The sequence below is a fragment of the Typopeltis vanoorti genome, chromosome 25 (assembly GCF_054136105.1).
Source record: "Typopeltis vanoorti isolate ZY-2024b chromosome 25, IOZ_Tvanoo_1.0, whole genome shotgun sequence".
Lineage (NCBI taxonomy): Eukaryota > Metazoa > Arthropoda > Arachnida > Uropygi > Thelyphonidae > Typopeltis > Typopeltis vanoorti.
Genome location: NC_143573.1, coordinates 4,409,558 through 4,433,245, shown reverse-complemented (window position 1 = coordinate 4,433,245; position 23,688 = coordinate 4,409,558). Strand labels below are relative to the sequence as shown.

The following is a 23,688-nucleotide window of genomic DNA, read 5'->3' as shown; positions in this document are numbered from 1 at the left end:
CATACGAATAAATAAAAAAAATCATGTACAGTACATTTGTGGTTGAATAGTGGTAAGAGATATGAAGGTCATTCTGTTCACATTATGGCATCTTTGCTGTATAAGCTTTGTTTCCTTGCAATGTATTTAGTAATTTGCATGGTTATGAAATTAAATAAAATAAAATTCTCTTGTTGCATTAATATATTATGTAATGCTAATTTTGAATAACAATATTGGAAACTGTCTTACTCATATAATAGTTCATCTATTTAATATATATATATATATATATATATATATTTTTTTTTTTTTTTTTATCCCATTCTTATCACCTTAGGGTTAGATTGCCTATATCAGCACCAGCAGCATCATTACCAGAAGGTTATGACCTTCTTGGTAGCATTTTAGAAACACAAACTATTTTGCACTCTGATTCACAAGATATTGTTATCCATCGAGATGGTTCTCTTGGTTTAAAGACACAGTCTGGGATTCAGCAGCGGCCACAAAATCCATCATCATCATCTCAAGAAAACAGAACAGACATTCCAACTCAAAGTTCATCGTATTCAGAAGGAGCTGCAGGTAGTTCTGGACAGAATAGTCCAGGACATAACTATGGTACTTATACTCCATGCACTGTTAATAGTAGTAGTGGAGATGATTGTGGTCATAATTCTGCTGTACAGTCTGAAAACCACTGTAGTGTTTCTTTTAGTGATTTTAATAAAAAGAATAATCATGGTACTTCAAATAAAGAAACTAAAAAAAGTCATAGCGAAGATGAGGTGGACATATATAGTGATATTGAGTCTGTTCCAGATGCTGCTGATGATGACACACCAGATGAAGCAGCTAAGGAAATATTCAAATGTGGATCACCCATTAATAATCTTGATGATGGTAGTGATTCAAGTGATAATGAATTAGTAATTGATGAAGATGCTAAAGCTGAGGAAGATGATGATGATAACAAGAAAAACACTGAAAAGTTTAAAACTAAAGTACTAGTAACATGTACCAAAGTACAGAAAGAGAACAGTAGTACAGATGATGATAATGCTGCTGATGATGAGGATGAAGATGATGATGATGATACTGACAGAAGTAGTGACAATGAACTACCAGTTAATAAGGAAATATCTGAGAACTTTTCCAAATATGGTCTTCAGGAGTCATTGGATAGTGAAGATAGATTTAGTTATGGGGCTGTAGAAGAAGAAAATAGTGTTGAGAGAAATGCTGAAGGACAGAATATGAACAACGATAAGTTATGCGAAGACAATGATGATGGGGATACTAGTATTGAAGATGACAGTGTTGATAGAACTCTTGATATAGTAAAACAGCCAGAAGTAAACAGTGAATCAGAAGAAGAAGAAGAGGATGAAGAGGAGGAGGAGGAAGAAGAAGAAGAAGAGGAGGACGATGATGAAAATTATCTGAAAGATAAAATTACTAAATGCAGCCCGTATAATGATATTGAATATCAACAACCTCAGGCCATGGAAGATTCTGAAGAACACTCAAAAGAAATAAAAGTTCTTAATGATGGAAGGCAAGTTGAAGAAGTAGAAGAGTATGATGTAGAATTTGGAGTCGAATGTCGCGATGATGAAATCCAAGAGAAATTGGATTATGATGATGACACAGATAACAAAGATGACTTGGATGATAGTGAACCAGAGGAACCTGCTATGAAACAACAAAGTGACTATGATGATGAAGAAGAAGAAGAAGAAGATGATGATGATGATGATAATGATTGTGGAAATGAACCGTCAGGAATTGACTTAGATGACCTGTTTAGTAACCATTCTAAGCATGTTACCAATAATATGGATCTTCGAAATCATCAGAATAATGTAGCTGTAGGAAAGCAAAAGGAAGTGGAGTACTGTGAAGAAGAAGAAGACAATTATGATGACAGTGTTGCAAACGATCATAATAATAAACAATCGGAGTTGCATGATATGCCAAATGAACAGAGTGAGCATATGAAGAGCAGTGATAAAGAATATATGGGAAATCAAAGTGATGAAAATCCAAGAAATGTAGACAGAGATATTGCTGAAGAACCAAGTGATGATGATTATAATGCTGATGATGATGATGATGATGACAACAATGTTGATAATGATAGTGAAGATTTAGAAAAAGAGGATGACACAGATGTAGATGAAGAGCTTAATAAAAGTGATTTAGATCAGCAAGATAGAAACATTGCTGAAGAGCAAACCATAGAAGTCCAGGTTATTATTGGAAAGAGTCAAGCCGAAGAGCATCTGGTAAAACAGGACAAAGTTATAATTCAGGCCCAGAGTGAAGAAGAATTAGAAAAAACACAAAATATAAATGAGCATCACCTTGAATCTTATGATGCTGGATCAAATGTTGAGAACAGTGACTTTGAAAGTTGCTCTAACCAAAGGAATCATGCCAACCAAAGTAAAATAAAGAACCAAGATGTATTTGTTCATACAAGTGATGAATGTATGGCAAATGACGATCAGGAACAGACATCAAACCTTGATATTGAAGACATATCTGAAGCTGGCAGTGAAGACTTGAAGCATATTGAAAGAAGCGAAGATATGGATGTTGATATCCAAGAGGGATTGACATGCAGGGAAGACTCATCCAAGCAAGGAGGAAAATTTAGCAATACGGATCATACTATGGATGAAGTTGAAAAGAAAATTGCCAAATTATTTGGTGAATCAAAAGAGTCAAAAGTATATGAACTGGACTCTAAGATGACTAAGGAAACACAGCATAAAACTATCAGAGATGTAAATAAAATTGATACATCTAAAGAAACTGAACGTGATGATGATAGAGAAGAGGGTGAAATTGTGGAAGATATTCCACTAATGAAACGAAAAGATAAAGTCCATAAACCTGAACAGATCACCCAAGATGAACCAGATGATTATATAGATTTAACTCCAAGAATAAATATTTCAGATTTGCCTCGAATACCTAAAATTAAGAGGGATAAATCAAAAACAGAATCAGCTGAAGAACTTCCATTGGAAGCCAAAAGGACTAGTGTTTTAGGTAGAGTCGACCTAGGAAATGGATCAGAAATTAGTTGGAAAAAACTTTCTAAAAGTACAAGAGAAAGAAGTTATCGTGATGGAAAGCCAAAAGATGATCGTGTCTTATTCCGTGAAAGAGAATTTCGTAAAGATAAAAAGGATGAAAGGACAAGGAGAGTTGAGAATGATCCAAGGAGAATAGAATCTGATAAAAGAAAAGATGATTTGAGAAGGCGTGAAATTGAAAAAGCAAAAGATAAAATTGATTATGAAAGGAATAGAGAAAAGAGAAATGAAAAATCCAAAGAAACAGCATATGAAAGACCAGAAAAATTAAAGGAGTGGAACTTTGATAAAGTGATGCATGAAAAAAGAGAGAAAGAAAAATATGATCGACAGTATAAAGAATCTTATAAAGATAGCAAATACAAGCACAAAGATAGCAAAGAATATAAAAGTGATAGCAGTAGTAGTAAAGAAAGAGGACAAGAGAAGGATAAGCACAGGCATAGTCATTCCCGTGACCATAGTTATTCTGATAAACAGAAAGAAAGAGAAGTTAGAAAGATAGATGACAAGTTAAAAATTGTAGTTGAACACAAAGACAGAGCTAAGGAAAAGCAAGAAAAATATCAAGAAAGAAGAGACATAAAGCATGAAAAAAAACATCGTGATGATGTTCATCGTCATCATGAACATAGAAGAAAAGACTTGCCATCAAGTCCTTATGCTGAAGTTGGAGCCGTAGAATCAAAAGAAATATTTACAAAAGGAGACAGCATTATAATAAATGTAAATTTTAATCGAAGTTCATCCAAGGATGCGGTTAGCCCAGATGATCCAAAATCATTTCCAAGAGAAAATAAACCTAATAGATTAAGAGAAAAATCCAGTACAGAATATAAATTAGAAGAAAAAAATGATCCAAGAAATTCTGATAAGAAGAAATATCCAAAAGAAACTGAAAAATTGGAACTTATGAGTTCTAAAAGACCTGCATCTCCACCTTTTGATAGACAAGAAAAACAAAAATTAGGACAAAAATTATGTGTAGGTGAAAGCTATTGGCAGGAAAGCGATATTAAGTCACAGACCAGTGATGAAAAAGCAGGAAAAGATCTCAGTGATGATGGTGATGATGATCAGCCAATGGATATATTTGGTGCAGATGACTGCATCTCATCGGATAGTGATCTTGATGAATCTCAGCAGAATGTAAATCTGCATAAGGAAGAGGAGTCACAGGAAAAACATCAAATATCAGACAGAAATATTTCTACATTAGAAAATGAAAACAGTGTATCCAAAGAGGTTGGCTCGTTTTCCAAATTAAGAAGAACTCCACGTTCACCTTCACCTCCATCACCCCCAGATAATGACAGTTATGATCCTTGTGAACCTACAATGAGTCCATCACCTTTAACACACTCTTCTCTTCCTGTTGCTTCATGTATATCGGGAAATAGCCAAGAAAAACCAAAACCTCCACCTTCACCTGAATTACCTCCTCTGCCACCTGAACCTGAACCAGAAATTGCTCAGTCATCAGAAGGCACAGTCCATAATGCATTTCCTCCTTCAGGTTCACAGATTAGTTTGTGCCCACCTGACTTTTGTATTTCATCTAGTGGCAGTTCCGTGATGCCACAAACAATGACATTTGTCAGCCAAGCTCCTGGAGTACCTTCTATTTCACTGCCAAATATTAGAGTCCCTCCACCAAATTTTATTCCACAGTCAATACAGAGAAATGCTGTCACAGGAATCAGAGCTCTTAATTGGGCTGTTGGCAATCCTCCGCCTCTTATGTTTCCTACATCTCAAGTCCCATCTATGATAAGAGGAAGTTTTGTTCCATCACAGATACAAACACAAGCCTTTTCAGCACCTAGTCCATCTGTTGTGTCTCAGATAAACACATTAATGCCACCACCTACTCCCATGGCCATTCTCTCACAGATTCGTCCTCCTCCACCTCCACCACCACCACCTCCACCGCCTCTTCCTATGGGGACACCTTCACCAATGCCATCAAATCAGATAATTGCAAATGTGCCACCTCCAAACATACCACTTCCTCCTCACATTCCTCTCCCTAATCTAAGCCAGCCACCACCACATTTACCAATATCTATTCCTAACCAGTTGCCACCACCAACACATCCTGTCACTGTTCCTCCCACAGCTCCAGCTGTTTCTGATGGTAATACACTTAAACCTGCTCCTCAAGATGTAACTGAAGTAGTAGACATGGATGTAGATTCACCTTACTCACCAGGTGATTCCCCCTCCTTGGATAGTATATTAGATGAAAAAGTTTCACAGTTTCCAGCACCAAAAACCAATAGTTGTAAAGACAGTTTTGATGCACTTTTAGCTGGCACAAGACAAGGAACTGCAGATAAACGTAATCAAGACCTTTCAGCTACAAAACCTCAGACAGATAAAAATGCATCAAAGACTCGTGCTTCAGTTGGTGAAATCCAGCAAACTAAAAATTCAGTTTCTGTAGCATCCATTGATAGGGAAAAAACTACGGAAAATATGACATCTGGTGCCAAAAGACAAAAATTGGAGTCTAGATTGGAAACAAATAAAAACAAGCATAGTATAAGACTGGAAACCACAGAAAAATCAAAAACCGCAGCATCTAAAAAGGAATCCAAATCATCAGAAAAGAGAGAAGTTATTATAAGACTTGATGAGAGCCAGTTGAAAATTCTTGATGATTTACCAAGTTCAGCTGTAGAAATGCAAGTGAAAGAAAAGGTACAGTAAATGTATTCATCTATTATATTTTCATATAAAATATTAAATTTTAGATTATTGTAAATCCTAATCTGAATTAAGCAAATTCTTAATTACTGTGTATAACATTAACATAGACGAAAGGTATTTCTATTAGCTATTTTATCCAAATGCTAAAATTTATTAGTCATTTTAATTTTTATAATAGTGATGGGAGAAATACACTAAACAAGTAATTTCGCTAATCAATGAGTGGTGACTTTCTTGGGCTTAAAAAAATTAAAAATCTAAAACCAAAAAAATATTTAAATCCAGTTAAATCTGATACTGAACATACAAAACCATGAACATGAAATTCTTTCTTTTAAGGTTACATGATGTTCATCATTCATAGTGAAGAATTTATGGGGAAAAAAATACACATGTTGGATTAATTACTTTACTTATAATTAAGAAAAGAACACGACATTTTGACCTCTGTATTGAGGTCATCGTCAGGAAAACGTACATAGGAGGGTGATCTGAAAAGTTCTTTGCCTAACAATGAAAAAACGAATTTATAATTTAAAAATTATTTTTATTTTTTAACATAATCTCCCTTAAAACTAATGCATTTATTCCAACGATGCTCCAGTGCCATTATCCCGTTCCTGTAATGGTTCTCAGTAAGATCTACAAAACACCCCCTCTACAACTGCTATCACCTCTTGATAGCAGTTGTAGAGGAAAAGAACACGACATTTTGACCTCTGTATTGAGGTCATCGTCAGGAAAACGTACATAGGAGGGTGATCTGAAAAGTTCTTTGCCTAACAATGAAAAAACGAATTTATAATTTAAAAATTATTTTTATTTTTTAACATAATCTCCCTTAAAACTAATGCATTTATTCCAACGATGCTCCAGTGCCATTATCCCGTTCCTGTAATGGTTCTCAGTAAGATCTACAAAACACCCCCTCTACAACTGCTATCACCTCTTGATTCGAAAAAAAAAACGCTGACCAGTGAGGAAGAGTTTTGGGAAAAGATAGAAGTCAGAGGGAGCCAAATCTGGAGAATAGGGTGGATGTTTATACAAGATGGATGGTTTGCATCTGAATGGATTTGGTGTGCAGAGACTGGAAAAAGTGTTGCTGAATGAAGTGAAAGTGGATGTGCAGAATTAGGGAAACTGGAGCAATTAGGTGTGTGTGTGTGTGTAGAGGGGGAGTGGATATGCAGACATCAGTGAGGCAGTTGAGTGTAAGAATGTATATAATATGCCCGTGCTAGTACAAAGGACAACACATCAGAATGGGATAGTTAGTATAAGGCGTAAAGATAGGGGTGGGACTAACGGGCTTCTGCACTTCATGTATACTAATGCCAGGAGTATTAGGAACAAGAAGGAAGAATTTTTTGCCTTGGTTGGCTCTTCCTGGCCACAGGTTATTGGCATTAGTGAGACATGGCTGACAGAAGATGATATAGCTAATGGGATAGAATGTGAAGGGTATAGTGTGTTCAGGAGGGACAGAGAGAAAAAAATGGGGGCAGGAGTGTTATTGATGATAGTTGATGAACTGCAGCCAAGGAGAATAGAAATTGAACTGCATGATATCACATGACAGTTGCACAAATATTAGCAAATGTTTACTAATAACATTTAGCAATAACAAATTTAGTGAAAAGAGCACATTTGAGGTTATTTGGTGTGAGATTGAGACCAGCAGAACAAAATATACAGTTGGGTGCTGCTATAGACCGGGTGATGGAATAGATGGTGGGGATAGTATGCATAAGCAAATAGATGCAATGAATGGAAGAAGGGTAATTATTTATGGGGGATTTCAGCTATGGTAACATTGATTGGAAGGAGGAGAGGACACATGGGAGGAAGGAATTGGATTTTATGCAGTTATTAAGGGATAACTACCTGAGACAGTATGTAATAGAAAATACTAGGGGTTTGACAGTGCTTGAACTGGTAATAGCATCTGAGAATGTGGCTGTAACGAACATGACCATGTTGCCACCAAATGGTGAGAGTGATCATAAGGTCATGACTTGGGAGGTGGCTCAAGGAATTTACAATTAAGACAGGGTACATGTGGAATTACCAGGCTGGTAAGTATGACAAGCTTAGGAGTGTGCTTGGCTCAGTGCCATGGCCTGTAAAACTGCATGGGAAGCAGTAAAGGATTGTTTGAAGGAGGTAATGGCTGACTGTATAGCTAGAGGCCAGATAGTAAATCAAGTAAGGGTTAAATGGATGAATAACACCATTAAGCTTGATCTGCAAAAATAGAAACAACTGTGGAGGGAATTTAAGGAGAAAGGTGACCTGCAGGGACATGAACAGTATAAAGCACAGGCCAGAAGAGTAACGAGTGTGGTAAGAAAAGCAAAAGTGGATTATGAAAGAAAATTAGCCATGCAAGCTAAAGAGAATCCCAAACAGTTTTTTCGATGTGCTGCAAGTAAAAGAAAAAATGTATACGGCAGAATGATTTCAAGGAATGCCGATGGTAGGGAGGTAACTGAATCAGTTGATATAGTGGAATTACTGAGCGAGCACTTTGCAAGAATATATCTTCCAGGTGGTGATATTGCAGGAATGAAGGAACCAATAGCTTATACGGGAATTGTGGTGAATGAAATGGAGGTGAATAGTCTGTTACAAAACCTTAATGTGAATATCTGTGGGATTGGATGGTATACCAGCTCGGATCTTACGTGAAGCAGCTAAACAATTGTCAGTGCCCTTGACCATTTTGTTTAATTTGAGTCTCGGGTCTGGGTTAGTCCCGAGGGGGTGGAAAGAGGGGAAAATAGTTTCACTGCATAAAGGAGGTTCCAAGACTACTGTTTAAAATTACCAACCGATCAGCATATCAGGAGTCGTCAAGGTTTAGGAGAAAGGAGTCAAGAGAAAAATACAGGAATGGATAGATGAAAATGGGATACTGTATGGGGGACAACATGGTTTTGTGAAGGGTAGATCATGCCTCAGTAAATTGCTCACGTTTTATAACACAGTGACAACTGAACTGGATAAGGGTAATGAGTTCACAGTGATACTGCTGGACCTTGCTAAGGCCTTTGACAGGATACCACATGGAATTCTAATCAGTAAACTGCAGCATATGGGGATGGATAGGAGGGTGGTTGATGGAGAGATATCAGAGAATAGTTTATTTAGGAGTAGAGTCCAAAAGACGGCCTATGACTAGTGGTGTGCCGCAGGGTTCTGTTCTTCGACCACTACTATTTAATTTGTTCATTAACGATATAGGAAAGGATCTGAGAAGAACTGTTCATTTGTTTGTTGATGATGCAAAGTTGTATAGAGCAATGGTGAATGCACATGATGTCAAAATTTCAGGATGATTTCAATAGATTGGAGGACTGGGCTAAGAAGAATGGATGTCAATTTAATGTGGCAAAGTGTAAGGTTATGCATTTTGGGATGAAAAGATTAGCAGCAGTATACCACGTTGCTGGAACTGTACTCCAGGAGATTAATGAGGCCAGGGATTTGGGAGTGTTGGTGGATAGGGAGTTGAAGTTTAGGGGACACATTGCAAAAGTGACTAAATCCGCTCATCAAATCATTTGGTTACTGAAGAATACTTTGACGAGCAGAGACTAGCAAGTTATTGTTCCTCTGTATCGAGTCTTGATAAGACACCATCTTGACTACTGTGCCCAGATGTGGGCGGCATGGTTTCTTCTTGATGGGGAGGAGGTGGAGAGGATCGAGAGGCAAGTGACCAAGATGATAGCAGGTCTGTGGAATGAACCTTATGAGAACAGGTTGAAGATCTGTGGGTTACAGAAATTGGTTGATAGGCAGATAAGGGGTGATATGATTGAGACATTCAAATTACTGAAGGGTTTCTATAAGATTAATTCAGAGGATATTTTTCAGAACAGGACTGATGGTGGGAGGACTAGGGGCCATCCATGGAAACTTAGCAAGAGCGTGGTTAGCAAAGGTGTTAGAACTAGGTTTTTTACTTTGAGAGTGGTGAATGAGTGTAAAAATAATCATAATTTAAAATTCTGAATATTTTTACGTATTGTTTATGTTAGTAAGTTTATTAGTTTTAGTTTCATAATCCGCATTGTCGGCACTTGCGATGTGCCCATTATTGAAATTATTTTGCCAAAGTGATATGTAAAGCATTTAAAAAATTGATGTACTTACTAGATTTGATAGTTGTTACTTTAAACAATTTTATTTTAGTTTAAAATATTAAGTTGTGTTTTTTGAAGACATTCTCGTCGCTAACGGAGACAACGTGTCAGCCATTATACCTAACTGCTTGCTTACCGGTTTCAATGAGTGCGCATGCTCGCCGAGAAGTTTGATGTGTGATTGACAGCTGACAAGAACAGCGTTTAATATCAGAGTAACAGTGTAAACAAGAGGAGCATTCGGAAGGAATTTAGAACACAAGCCGGCAGATATTTAGATTTGGAGGAAATTGAGTTTTTTTATGTGACAGTCGGAGGAAAATGAATAGTATATTCCGAAAAAGGAATCGTGAAACTATGAAGTTTCAAAGTGGAATAAGTATTAACAAATAAAAGAAAATATTGCTATAGATCGTTTTAAAAGGAATATTCGAGGAAATGCTAATTGGAAGATTTATAGTAGTTTCCGAAAAAGGAATCGTAGAATGTGAATTTTTTGAAGTGGAAGAATTAAGTCTGTCAATAAGTATTAGTGAATAAAAGAAGAAATTGCTATTTACATTCTAAAGGAATGTTCGAGAAAACTCTGATTATGAAGTTTCATCTGTATTAAGGACGCCGAATCTAACTGTTATTTCTACTAAAAAGGAGACAGAATTGAGTCAGAAAGAATTAATGTGTGCTACATAAGTGATGAGAAAGGATCCTATGAAAATGAAGAATAATCTTCGGAAGAAGGCCTTGACAGAGAGAGAGAAACTGGCTATGAACATTTTGTCATTGTGAAAACAAAGTGTTTTGTCTAGTCTTAAATGTAAGATTAATTTTAAAAGGCCTTGGATTCAATTAAATGTGTAGTTAGTTATGTAATATTTGTTTGAAGTGTATATATATATATATATATATTGTTTTTGTTATATTAAATGTGTTTATTTTGTATTTTGGTCTTGAGTCAGTGATTATTTGGATTCTGAAAGAAATAGTAAAAAAGAGGGCATTGCACCAATCGGAGTGAACCCTTGTGCAATAAATAAATGTAATATATCGGTACACTCGGAAATAAAAAATAATAATAATCGTTGAACAGAGATCATTTCTATATACAGGATTAAATTAATAAAAATCCTATATTTAAATAATGGCACAGCCGGTAGGATTAATATTATGATAATATCCTTTAAATAAAAATCTCCTATATTAACAAGTGGAATAAGCTGCCAGAGTCTGTTGTGGGTGCCATGACTGTGAATGTGTTCAAGGCAAAGTATGATAGATACTGTGTGGATGTTGAATAGTTGTTCTTGATATGATGTTTAGGACTTACCTCGATGAGTCTAAGGACTCCTTGGAGTTGCCCGTAATAATAACGTTCCAACAATTCATAGTGCAGATCCCTTAATTTTCCCATTGCCAAAACATTTGTAGGCAGGTGCATTATCCTGATGAAAGATGATTTTTATTCTTCCGCAAACCTGGTCTTTTCTCACGAATTTTTCGTCTAGTCTGATTAAAAGATCAGAATAATATTCCCCGGTTATTGTTTTACCCTTTTCAAGATAATTAATAAACAAAATATCTTTAGCATCCCAAAACACCAATGTCATGACCTTTCCTGCTGATGGAACCAACTTTGTCTTCTTTGGTGCTGTACAACTGGCTTCTTCCCACTGTTTTGACTGCTGTTTGGATTCTGGTGTGTAATGGTGAATCCAAGTCTCATTCATACTAATAAATAGAGACACAAAATCAGTTTTATTCTTGTTAAAAAGCTCCAATCAGAGATTTTCATGCGAGTGCATTTTTGATCTGCTGTGAGCAAGTGCAGCACCCATCTTGCGCAAAGCTTTTTCATTTGCAATTCTTCGTGCAAAAAATACTACACGTTCTTTTGAAATGCCTATAGTCTCAGCAATTTCATGCACTTTGACTCACCTGTTATCCAGTACCATATCGTGCACTTGACTTGATCGTTTTTGATCTGCTGTGAGCAAGTGCAGCACCCATCTTGCGCAAAGCTTTCTCATTTGCAATTCTTCGTGCAAAAAATACTACACGTTCTTTTGAAATGCCTATAGTCTCAGCAATTTCATGCACTTTGACTCATCTGTCATCCAATACCATATCGTGCACTTGATCAATGATTTCTGGTGTTGTTACATGAAGGTAATCCATGTGATTATCTTCAAGGCTGGTACGGCTACATTTAAACTTGGCAGCCCATTTCTTACTTCTTGAAAACGAAGCAGAAGAGTGCCCATAAATGTTTATGAACTTTGAATGAATTTCTTTTGCCGTTAAAGCTTCTTTTACAAAGAATTTTATAACCATTTGTTTTAAAATTCAGTTTTATCCATTTCAAGGGATACAGACAACACTTTTGCTTCAGACAGCTGCATAAAACAAGCTACTTGATGGAATTACTTGCGGTGTCACATGGATGCTTATGACAGATGTACCAGCTTAAAAAAAAAAAAATCTTGCTGATAGTGTTGCCATCTGTGGTCGAGGCTGAGAACTTTCAGACCACCTTTGTATGTACAAGACACAAGTTATGTGACACTACACAAAAGTAAGATAAATCTAAATGCTTTGTTAATCGTCTACCCTAGCCTGACCTCTAGTGGGAAATAAATTAAATAAAATATATACAAAAATGAAAATTAATTCACAAAATAAAATAAACTTTTTATACATACAGTAGACTCTCGACTATCCAGCCTAATGTGGTGGAAGGGCAGGCCGGATAACACAAAAGCCAGATAGGCCGGAGTTCTAGGCCTACCGTTTCACATAAATGTCAAAAGGTACGCCTAAGATGAAAAAGTCAAAACTTACAGTTTTTAGTTTTTGAAAAAGTCCTTGATAGATGACTGCTTCACCCTTTTAGTCCTCTTCCGTGATGCAATGTCCCTCCACTTACGCAAGCAGATGATATCAGCTGGCGTCGCTTCCTCCTGCTCACTAATGTACTGCAGTGCTGCCTCAATTGTCTTGAACCCTTCCGAATGTGGGATGAGATTTTTCCTGTCATTTAAGGATGCCTCCTCCTCCTGTTCTTCTTCCCCCTGTGTCACCATTTCCACAATATCATTGTCAGTTATTTCATCAACTTCGTCGTTTGACATCCATTCTGTAATGTCCTCTGTATTGACATCGTCACAGCTTGGTACATTTTTGAGCAACGAAACAAGTTTATCGTTTTCATCTTCCACTTCGGTTTCACACATGGTTTCAAGGTTGAAATGTCCACCTTCATGGTCCAAAAGAATTTTCCAAGACTTTATAAGTGATATGTTTCGAATCTCTTCCCATGATTCGGCCAACCACCTTATGACATCTAGCAAGTCAATCTTTTTCAGAGTGGTTACGCAGTCTTCATTATTATCAATCGCTGATATCAACGAACTGAGAAGACACCGATGATACTTTTTCTTTAGCATTTCAAGGACGCCCTGGTCCATTGGCTGACAAACAGCAGTCACATTGGGTGGTAAAAATAAAGCTGTGGTGTCTCCATCTGTGAGTTTGTCATTGGCAGGATGCATAGGTGCGTTGTCAAGAAGTAGCACGGCTTTTCTAGGCAAATTGTTGTCTTTCAAATGTTTTTTCTACAGTCAGTATGAATTCATTTGATGTGTGTAATATAGGGGTAGTGATTCCTGATTTTTCAGTTTTTTAAAAGCTCTAGGTTTCTTTGATTTTCCTATTAACGTAAGCCTAAGCTTGTGGTTGCCGGTTGCATTACTGCAAGCCAAGATGGTGACTCGTTCCTTGCTTTTCTTGTATCCTGGTGCAGCGGCTTCTTTTTTTGATGCAAGCGTTTTTGTAGGGAGCATCTTATAATTTAAACCAGTCTCATTGCAGTTGTACAACTGCTCCCCAGAAATTCCCTCCTTTTCAATAAGCTTAAAAAGATAGTCTTTGAAGAAAGGTACAGCCTCTTTATCAGCGGATAAAGCCTCCCCACTTATGGTAATCTCTCGAATACTGAATCGTTTTTTCCACCGATCTAACCATCCATCACTGGCATTAAATTCTGAATCTTCTCCTTCTACATGTATTTGTTGCTTAAATTGCAATGCTTTTTCCTGCAATATTGGCCCAGTAACAGGCAAGCCTTTTCCTCTTAAGTGTTCATGCCACAAAAATAAAGCTTCCTCAACTTCTTTATGCTTACCTTTCAGCATCATTTTTCTTACTTTCATTCCACTTCCACTAGCTTGGGCAGCACACCACTTTTCAATTTTTGCTCGATTTTTCTTCCAGTCTCCAACTGTACTTTTCCCGACTCCTACCTCCGAAGCAATAGTTTTTGCCATTACCCAAGAGTCTAGTCGCCTTATAGCGCGTAGTTTCTCCTTCATAGTCACTACAACCTTTTTTTGTTTATCACCCATTTTGTAATCTTTAATAAAAAAAAACAACGAAACACACCAAACAACAGTTTACTAACGTAACCAGGAACAGTGGCAAACGTATTCCGCACTTGTGGACATTCGATACACAACTTATGAAGCGGGGAAATCTGCGCTTTGCATGTCTCAACTTGTGTTATGCACACGGCACGTAGGAGGATTGTAGCAGATGCCTGCTTGCAGCGCCTTGGCAAAGTAAATGACAGTACATATTCCTCATTTTATCACGGAGAATTACTGTATTATTATAATTCTCTGTGATAAAATCCGGGCTCCTGATAGTACGTAGGCCAGATAGTCTAGAGTCTACTGTATTCAATATTATAATATAAAGATGATATATTTGAAAGAAAAAAAAACGGTTTTATAGCAGAACTACATTAAACAATTTCTATAGTACTCTCATATTAAGGTTTTCTTCTGTTTGGGGTTGTTCTGGATGCTATTTGGGTTTAAGATTTGGTTGATGTTTCAGCATCTGACAGGTGTCTTTGAACTTTCTTTAAAACCAGGTTTTGGTGCGGTGTAGGGACTTGGTGCCTTTCCAGTTGATTCTGTGATATGTTTGGAGTGTAGGTCTGATAGGTCGGTTTTACTATATTGGTGGAATTTAATATGGTGTTTGTGTTCATTTTTTCTAATTGGGATGGTACACCCTGTTTCACCTATGTAAGATTAAGTGCAGGTGCACTAAATTTTGTAAATCCCTGGGTGGGCAAGGTATGGAAGAGGATCTTGGATGTGCTGAGTAAATTTCTTAATTTTGCAGATTTGAAGGTTATCTTAATATTGTATTTACAAGGGTGGTCTGAAAAGTTCTCTGCCTCGACCATAGATGGCAACACTATCAGCAAGATTTTTTTTTTCTAAGTTGGTACATCTGTCATAAGCATCCATGTGAAATTGTAAGTCATTCTATCAAGTAGTTTGTTTTATACAGCTCTCTGAAGCAAAAGTTTTGTCTGTATCCCTTGAAATGGATAAAATTGAGTATCATGCAGTTATAAAATGCTTGGTAAAAGAATGTTTAACACCAAAAGAAAAGTTTATGGGCACTCTTATCCTTCGTTTTTTGACAATTAAAAAATGGGCTTAGGAGTTTAAACGTGGCCGTACTAGCATTGAAGATGATCCTGCCCACAAAGGTGTTTTGGCAATGGGAAAATTAAGGGATCTGCACTATGAATTGTTGAATCATACACCCTATTCCCCAGATTTGGCTCCCTCTGACTTCTGTCTCTTCCCAAAATTGAAACTCTTCCTTGCTGGTCAGTGTTTTTCTTCGAATCAAGAGGTGATTGCAGCTGTAGAGGGATATTTTGCAGATCTTACTGATAACCACTACAGGGACAGGATAATGGCACTGGAGCATCGCTGGAATAATGTATTAGTCTTAAGGGAGATTATGTTGAAAAATAAAAATAATTTTGAAATTATAAATTCGTTTTTTCATTGTTAGGCCGAGAACTTTTCAGATTATCCTTCTGTCTAGTTTTTTCTGATTTGCTTCTAATGTATGGTATGGCATTCTTGTAATATTTTTTTTGCTTTAATGGTATTTTTTGTGAAGGATCTTGTGATTTTTTTATTTTTTATTTTAGCCATTTTTTTATAAGTGTTTGACTAATGATTTCATGTTCTTTGATTTGCGCAAGTTCAGTGGAGCAAATTCTTTAGTTTGTAGTTTGAGGATGCTGATGACCCCTAATTTTTGTGTTAGGTGGTAGTATAAATTTTTATGTATATATTGGCCTATGTGTAGGTTTGCAGTAGACTGTGAAGGAAATGCAGTTTGAGGGTATGTGGCAAGTGTATCTTAGAAAAGGAAGAGAGTTATTGTTTTCAATCTCGTTGGTAAATTGTATAAATTTATGTTGTTTGTTTAGGTGGCTTAGGAATGTATTGCAGCCATGGGACCAAATAGTGAAAATATCAACATACCTCAGCCAGACTTCGAGCTTTACGCTTGCTGAATTTAGAGCTCGTAGCTCGAATCATCTCAAAATATTCATCTTTGTTAACATGAAGATGAATGTTTTCTTGTTTTCTTGATTTGATACTTGAGAGTGGATTGAGAAGTTTAAACTTGCATTTATCAGAGCTGAAAGAAATATTTCATTTCATGGAGGTGACATTTAAAAAAAAAAAAAAAAAAACTGACAACGATTTTACTGAATTTATTGAGGCTAACACACTGACTTGATTATCATCATGAAGAGAACAAAAGTTGAACAAAATGCTTTGCAATGCAGCCATGATAATGTTATTACTTTAGTATGCACAATAATGAAATATTTTCATATAGAATCATTTCATATTTCTCATATTTGATGAGATTCACTGTTGATTTTTCATTGTTATATAATTCTTCAGAAAAACAAATGGAGAAAAAAAAATTATTTCATTGTTTTTTACAATGAAATAATTGAATTTATGTCATGAATCTTATTTGGAACCCTTCTCTCCAGTACTCCCCCCCCACACCCACCCCCCCGAGTTCCGGGCTGGCAAGACAAAAAACGTGCCATAAAAACGTTAATTGATTGTCACTCTTCAGCTATCCAACTTTGGTGTACACGAGATCATGCCTTGAACATGTCCAAAAATAATATGGCATCAAGAATGGCTTCAAATGTCAGCAACACACGTGATGTAAAACTCACTTGTCTGTCAGAAAAACTGATGATCGCTATTTATAAAAATCCCCCCCCCCCCACACACACGCACCAACAGATACCTTCATGCTCAGTCACATCCTTATTAACATTAACATTTGACCTCCATGGAGTCAGAGATTCATCATATTATTCTCCCCCCCCCAGAAGCTTGACATCATTTCTACTTTGGATAAACATGCTCGCACACTCCTCAGTGAAGAAGAGATCACCAAAGAACTACAGTTCCTTCTTACTACCTTTCAGCAAAAGGCCTATCCTAAACAGACTGTTTGTGAGCTACTTCTTTTTAATCTACCTGCTCACCATACTGAAGATAGTATAAATGTGAAAGTCTTTATATCTTTACCATATATCAGCTTCGTTTCACCAAAGTTAGCTAAAATTCTCAAGAAATTTCAAATCAGTACTTCTTTTACTCCTCTTACCAAACTCTGTTCCTCTTGGTACTCCTAAACTGGAACACGACAGCCTCAGGTATCCAGCAGTTTATTGTCTTTGGTGTAACTGCAGTGTGCCCAATTTTGGTCAAACGGAGAAATCCACTGAGTTTGTATGGAAGAACATGTGAGAGATGTTACATATGACAGAACTAGAGCCATGCTATCTAATCATGTTCTTAATGCTGCTCACCTTAATGGAAGATTCTGTCATTCATCCAGTGATCTGAACATATCAGAAAACATTTTTACATGCTATGATCAACTGGAGAGAAGAATTGTGAAATCACCAGAAACTGCCCTCGATCTGGTCCATCTTAATAATAACCTTAGCTATAACCTATCTGATTATCACTTTTCAGCTATCCAACTTTGGCGTACATGAGATCATGCCTGCATGAATGTGCCCAACAATACTGTGGCATCTAGAACAGTTTCGAATGTCAGCAATTCATTTTCAAGTTAATTTATAACTGCCTCTTGTAATGTATATTTTTCTATTTCTCTTCTTATGTTATGCACCCGATGAAGTTTTCCAAAATGAAACTAGTTGTGTGCTCAAATAATACGAAGATTGTTTGAAAAGTTTGGTAAATTTCCAATAGATGGTGACACCATTCATTCATACCAGTGTCGGCACTTATCATATTTTTCATGACCTCTGGCAAAATTTTAGTTACTTGCGACATGTAGTTCTCATTTGGCAAACATTTAAAATGACTGTGTTCGCATTTTTCATAAAAATGGAGAAAAACAAGTTTTGTGCAGCGATAATTATTATTATTATTACCACCCCAAGACCTCATAGAGTCAAAGACTCATCTGGGAGGTCCTTTTATCACACACACACACACACATCTCATCATACCGTGTCTTAAACACACTCAAACTCCTTGCAGACACCACACTCTCAGGCAAGGCATTCCAATCATTCACAACTCTGCACGAAAAAAAACCTGCCTCTCACTCCCTTATCACACCCTCTTTATACAGTTTCCAGGGATGACCTCTGGTTCTCCCCTGATCTCCCACTATTCTCTGTAGAACTTCTTCACCATTGATCCTATAACAACCCCTTACCAACTTGTAGATCTCTATCATATCTCCCCTCTTTCTCCTGTCCACCAGACTCTGCAAATTACATCTTCTCAATCTTTCATCATACTCGGCATTCCAGAGGTCAGAAACTACCTTAGTCAGTCGCCTTTGGATCCTTTCCAACATCTCTTCATCCTTCTGAAAACCCGGTGACCAAATCTGGGCACAATAGTCCATGTGTGGCCTAATCAAAGCCTTATACAACGGAACAAGAATCTCCCTACTTTTACACGTCAGTGTCCTCCGCATCATTCCCAGAAGCCTTTGTGTTGTCTTCACAATTTTGGCGATCTGTCCCCTAAATTTTAGATCCTTATCCACTATCACCCCAGATCTCTTATTTTCTCTACCTCCAACAATATATTTTCGCCAAGCATAAATTCTGCATCCCATCTTTGTTTTCCAAATTTTAAAACCTTACATTTTGCAACATTGAACACACATCCCCATTTCCGTGCCCAATCACTCAATTTATTCAAGTCTTCTTGTAAGGCCACAACATCTTCACTACTCTTTATGGTTGGTCTCAACTTTGCATCACCTGCAAACAACTGAATATCTCCATCCAAATCTTCGCCAATATCATTAATATAAGTTAAACAGTAATGGCCCTAAAACAGACCCCTGAGGCACTTCCCTAGTGACTTTCCTTTTCCTGGATATTGCCCCCCCCCCCCATACACAACTTATTGATACCTATCAGATGGCTGTCTCCAATCCAATGCACTAATCTAATATCCAACCCCATCTGCTCTAGTTTGACTGTCAACTTATCATGAAATACTTTATCAAAAGCCTTTGCGAAATCCAAGTATATTATTATGTATCCTTCTCCTCTGTCCAAGGAAGCAGTCACTTTATTGTAATAAGTAAGTAGATTACTAAAACATGACCTCCCTTTAGCAAATCCATGCTGTCCATCAAAGATAATACCATTGTTGTCAACCCAACTCTGGATCCTAGTTCTCACAAGCTTCTCCAACAACTTAACCACAACACCTGACACACAGATAGGCCTATAGTTTGATGCTTGAGTTCGATCACCTCCTTTATGAAGTGGCACAATCTTGCCCTCCTTCCACTCCTTAGGAACTTGACCAAGTGCAAGACTCGTATTAAAAAAATATGTCAAGGCAGGTGTCAACTCCCTGGCACATTCCTTCAGAATACGCGGTGATATATTATCAAGTCCCACAGCTTTATTTACATCTAGTTTACTCAACTCCCCAAGCACCTCTTACTCACTTATAGTCAGTCTCTCCTCCCCATTATCAACTGCTCTCAATCTCTCCATGAAGTCACATTCACAAGATTGAAAGATCTTTATGAACTACTCATTAAGTATCTCCACTACACATTCTGCAACAGCTGTCTTCATACCATTTTCTCCAATCTATGTCATCCTTCCATAATCATTCTTTCATTTGCTGGCTACACATCGAAAGAACTCCCTAGGATTCTTTTTGGCTTCATTAGCTAACTGCTGTTCATACCTCTCTTTAGCTACTCTCACCAACCAAGTCACCCTCCTTGCCTGGTCTTTGTAGACCTCATGAAATTGGTTATTTCCACTTCTCTTATGCTGCCTCCACAATGCCCTTTTTATCTGTATTGCATGCTTAATCTCTTTATTCATCCATCTCACACCTATCTTATTTAACCTTGTCACCCTTGGAATACATTTAGACATTGCATCTACTAGATAGTTTTTGAAAATCCCCCAAGCTGCATTGATCTCTTTTCCAGCTAACTCCTCATTCCATGCTACACCCGCAAGCTGTCTCCTGAGCTCTTCATAATCACCACCCTTGTAGTTCCACATATTATTCTACATGATAACGCACTTTTATTTGAAGAAGTGGACAGCCATGCAGATCAAAGCTGAGTTAGATGCAGTTCATGGGGACTCTGCAGCAGAATTAAATACTATTTATTTTTGCATAAATGAGTTTAAATGTGGTCTTAAGTCCATCGAAAATGAAGTGCACTCTGGACGCCCGACAGAGGTCACTATAAAGAAAATCTTTGACAAAATCCATGGTATCATTATGGAAGACCACCGAGTGAAAGTGCGTGAGATTGCTGAGATTGTAGGCATCTCAACTGAACTGCCTACAATCTGAATGGGTGTATAATATCCTGCACGAAAAATTGCATATGAAAAAGCTGTGTGCGCGATGAGTGCCGCAATTATTGACTTTTGTGGACTCCTTATTTTTATTATGCTGAATCTTGATCGTAATTGAAGTTATTGAATATGTGAACACATAGACACAAGAAAATTTATTACTGATCTAAATAAACAAAAATTTTAATATGAAACTTAAAGATCATCTTCTATGTAATAACTAACATTTCAAAAGGTAAAACAATAGATTTCCTAGAAATGAGGTTTTCTTAGAAATGAGCCACATGCCAGAGTGGTCACAGTATAGTAGATATGAAGTCAATAAATAACCCCCCCCCCCAAAAAAAAAAAAAATAATAATAAATAAATATACATATACAGTAAAACCCCTTTTTTACACTTTTCAGGGGACTGATGGAAAAAAGTGTAAATAGCAGGAAATGTAAAAAAAAACATTAAAAAAGGCTAAAATATGACTTGCTACTAGTATGTGAGTCTACCTACTCGATTACAAAATTTAATAACTGAAAATAAATGAATTTACAATTACAGTACTTACATTTATCTATTTAAAAAAATCTTTAATTGTTGATTGTTCTTGCTTTTCATTTTTTATTTTTATTGACATAGCGCCAGATTGCTTGACCTGTTTTTTACTATCGTGTTCAAACTGGACATGGGAGTTCAAGATCTTTTGCTAAATGCACGTGTTCTGGCATGCCAATCTACACGTCGCAGAATTGCCATCTTTTCTTCTACCGAAATACATTTTCTGTCTTTTTTCTCCATGTTACTAACATGGATAATAAACAACCGCAACTTGGAAGCAACTTTTACACGCTCAATTACGTAGCAGAACTCCTGCAATATCAATTCGTACTGTGATTGAAAAATCACGGTATCGTTCATCACTACATTACTGCTGCAAGCATGCAGTCACTGTGATGGCGGAAGCGAAACTACAACTGAAAGCAATGCCATCTGGGAACAGAAATGCGCAGATTTCTGCAGAAATCGATTTGAAAATCAGTATTGCCACCCGAGAAAAAAACACAAATCACAGGAAATAACGCCCACATCAAGTTGTTAATGGCCGGAAAACAATATATCGTAAGAATAGGCCTTAAGACGGGACAATGGAAAATGACGTAAATTGCGGGAACGTAAAAACGGGGTTTTACTGTATACATACATGCATACATGCATTGCATTGCATTGCCGCCTGGTTGGCCAAGTGCTTAGTGTATCTGCTTTCCAGGCTGCAGGTTCGAATCCTGCCATGGGCATGGATGTTTGTGATTATCTATGGAAATACTCCCTGGAAGTGTCATGTAATAATAATAATAATATATGTATTGTTTGCAGTTAATAAGAATAAGAATTTCCCATTTTTAATGCAAAAACAGAGTTGTTACAGTTCAAGTTGAGGCAATGTAGAAGCTCTTCACTCTCTTTGGAAAAATGCTCAAATTTGAAATGGCATCTGTGTAAAAGGTAGGTCCAGAAATTTTTGTGGTCAATGTCAACTTCATACTAAGCTAGATTATACTTATGGGGTTTTCTAATAGAGGTCGTAGGGCTGATCTTTTTGCAGTTTCTTCCCAACAGAACATCATGTTTATCCAAAATATGACATAAGATAATCACAAGGGACCTGGTAAACACCTGGGAGAGAATGAGAGAAAAGACTGCATATTCTTGGTAGAAGGTAATATAGAGACAGATTTATTGACAAGGAAGAAAGGCACAGTTACACCTGTTAAGGATCCTTGCAATTGGTTTAGAGATGATGGTATTTACAGAATAGAAACTCTGTGTACTGGATTAGAGTTCTTAGGAAAAGTAAATCAGTGGTGCAGTTTTCTTCGAAGGTTGATATGCCAAATTATGTTGATAGCCAGTAAAATCAGTCTCCATCCAGCATACTGACAACTTCAGTACCATATACTGAAGTTGTCAGCATGCTGGATGGAGAGCAGGAAAGAAAGATGGATGTCAAGGAAAGCTAATTTCCACTGCATTTTAGGAAATATGATTGGTGGATGTAGACTGTTGATCATGTTTAGGAATGAAGAATGTAGCCATATTGCAAAAATATCTTAGTGTACCCAGTAAAGGAGTTTGTGGTTTTGTGGAGTTAAACAAAGAGTAGGCTCCCCCATGGTCTTGATCTGCTTGTAATTTTTTTTTTCTTTTACAGTTTGGATTTATGACAAAATCAAATAGTTTAATTATTCGATTAAACAATATCAATTGTTTAATATTGTTTAATCAAATTTGTTTGATATTTAGAAAGTGGGACATTAGTAAACAAGGAGAGAATATCAAAGTTGACCATGATATTACTGTTTGATAAGAACAAGTTTTTTTATTTTTATCAAGAAATCTGATGAATAAGAGGTGGGAGTGTCAATACAGTCTACAGTTGTTTTAGCAGATACACCTTTATGCATTTTTTGTAGACCATAGAAATGAGTGACTCTGCCAAAATGAGTTTTCAGTTTTTTGATTTTGTCCTTTGTGGGGTTATGTTCAATTTCTTGGTAAATTTTTGTTAAGACCTTAAAGAAGCTCCTTCACTGGGCATTTATAAAAAAAAAAATCTGCAGATTTCTTTGCAAAAATAAACTTGTCCTTTACACCTTATGAATATCATGGTCAGTTTCGACATTGTCCTCATTTACTAATGTTCCACCTTTCTGAAGCTCCTAAGTTGCTCTTCATGTCACAAGCTTTCCCTACTGATATAATTAAATTGTTCAGTTTCATCACATGTTCAGGCTAATTTAGTTGTTAAAACAAAATTTGATCAACCATTAAAACTATTAGCCTAACTTGTTGGGGAAAAAAAAAAAAAAACTTACTACATCAAAGCTAGAGTCCTGTTATTATTATTATCTATTAGGTTACAGAATTAAATTAAATTATGCTGGAGAGCAACATGTTCACAAAAAAAAGTGTTTATTTTGGTTTATATGAA

At 36.7% G+C, this 23,688-nt stretch overlaps 1 protein-coding gene across 3 annotated transcripts in view; it reads left to right on the top strand.

Moving 5' to 3' along the window:
- Positions 1-23,688, top strand: part of LOC150092490 (uncharacterized) — a 376,973-nt gene that overhangs the window by 263,461 nt on the left and 89,824 nt on the right. For all 3 annotated transcript variants that reach the window (XM_090414773.1, XM_090414771.1, XM_090414772.1), the window contains exon 10: positions 320-5,792. In XM_090414773.1, the coding sequence (XP_090270899.1) occupies positions 320-5,792 (5,473 nt within the window). The remainder of the gene's footprint in view (positions 1-319; positions 5,793-23,688) is intronic.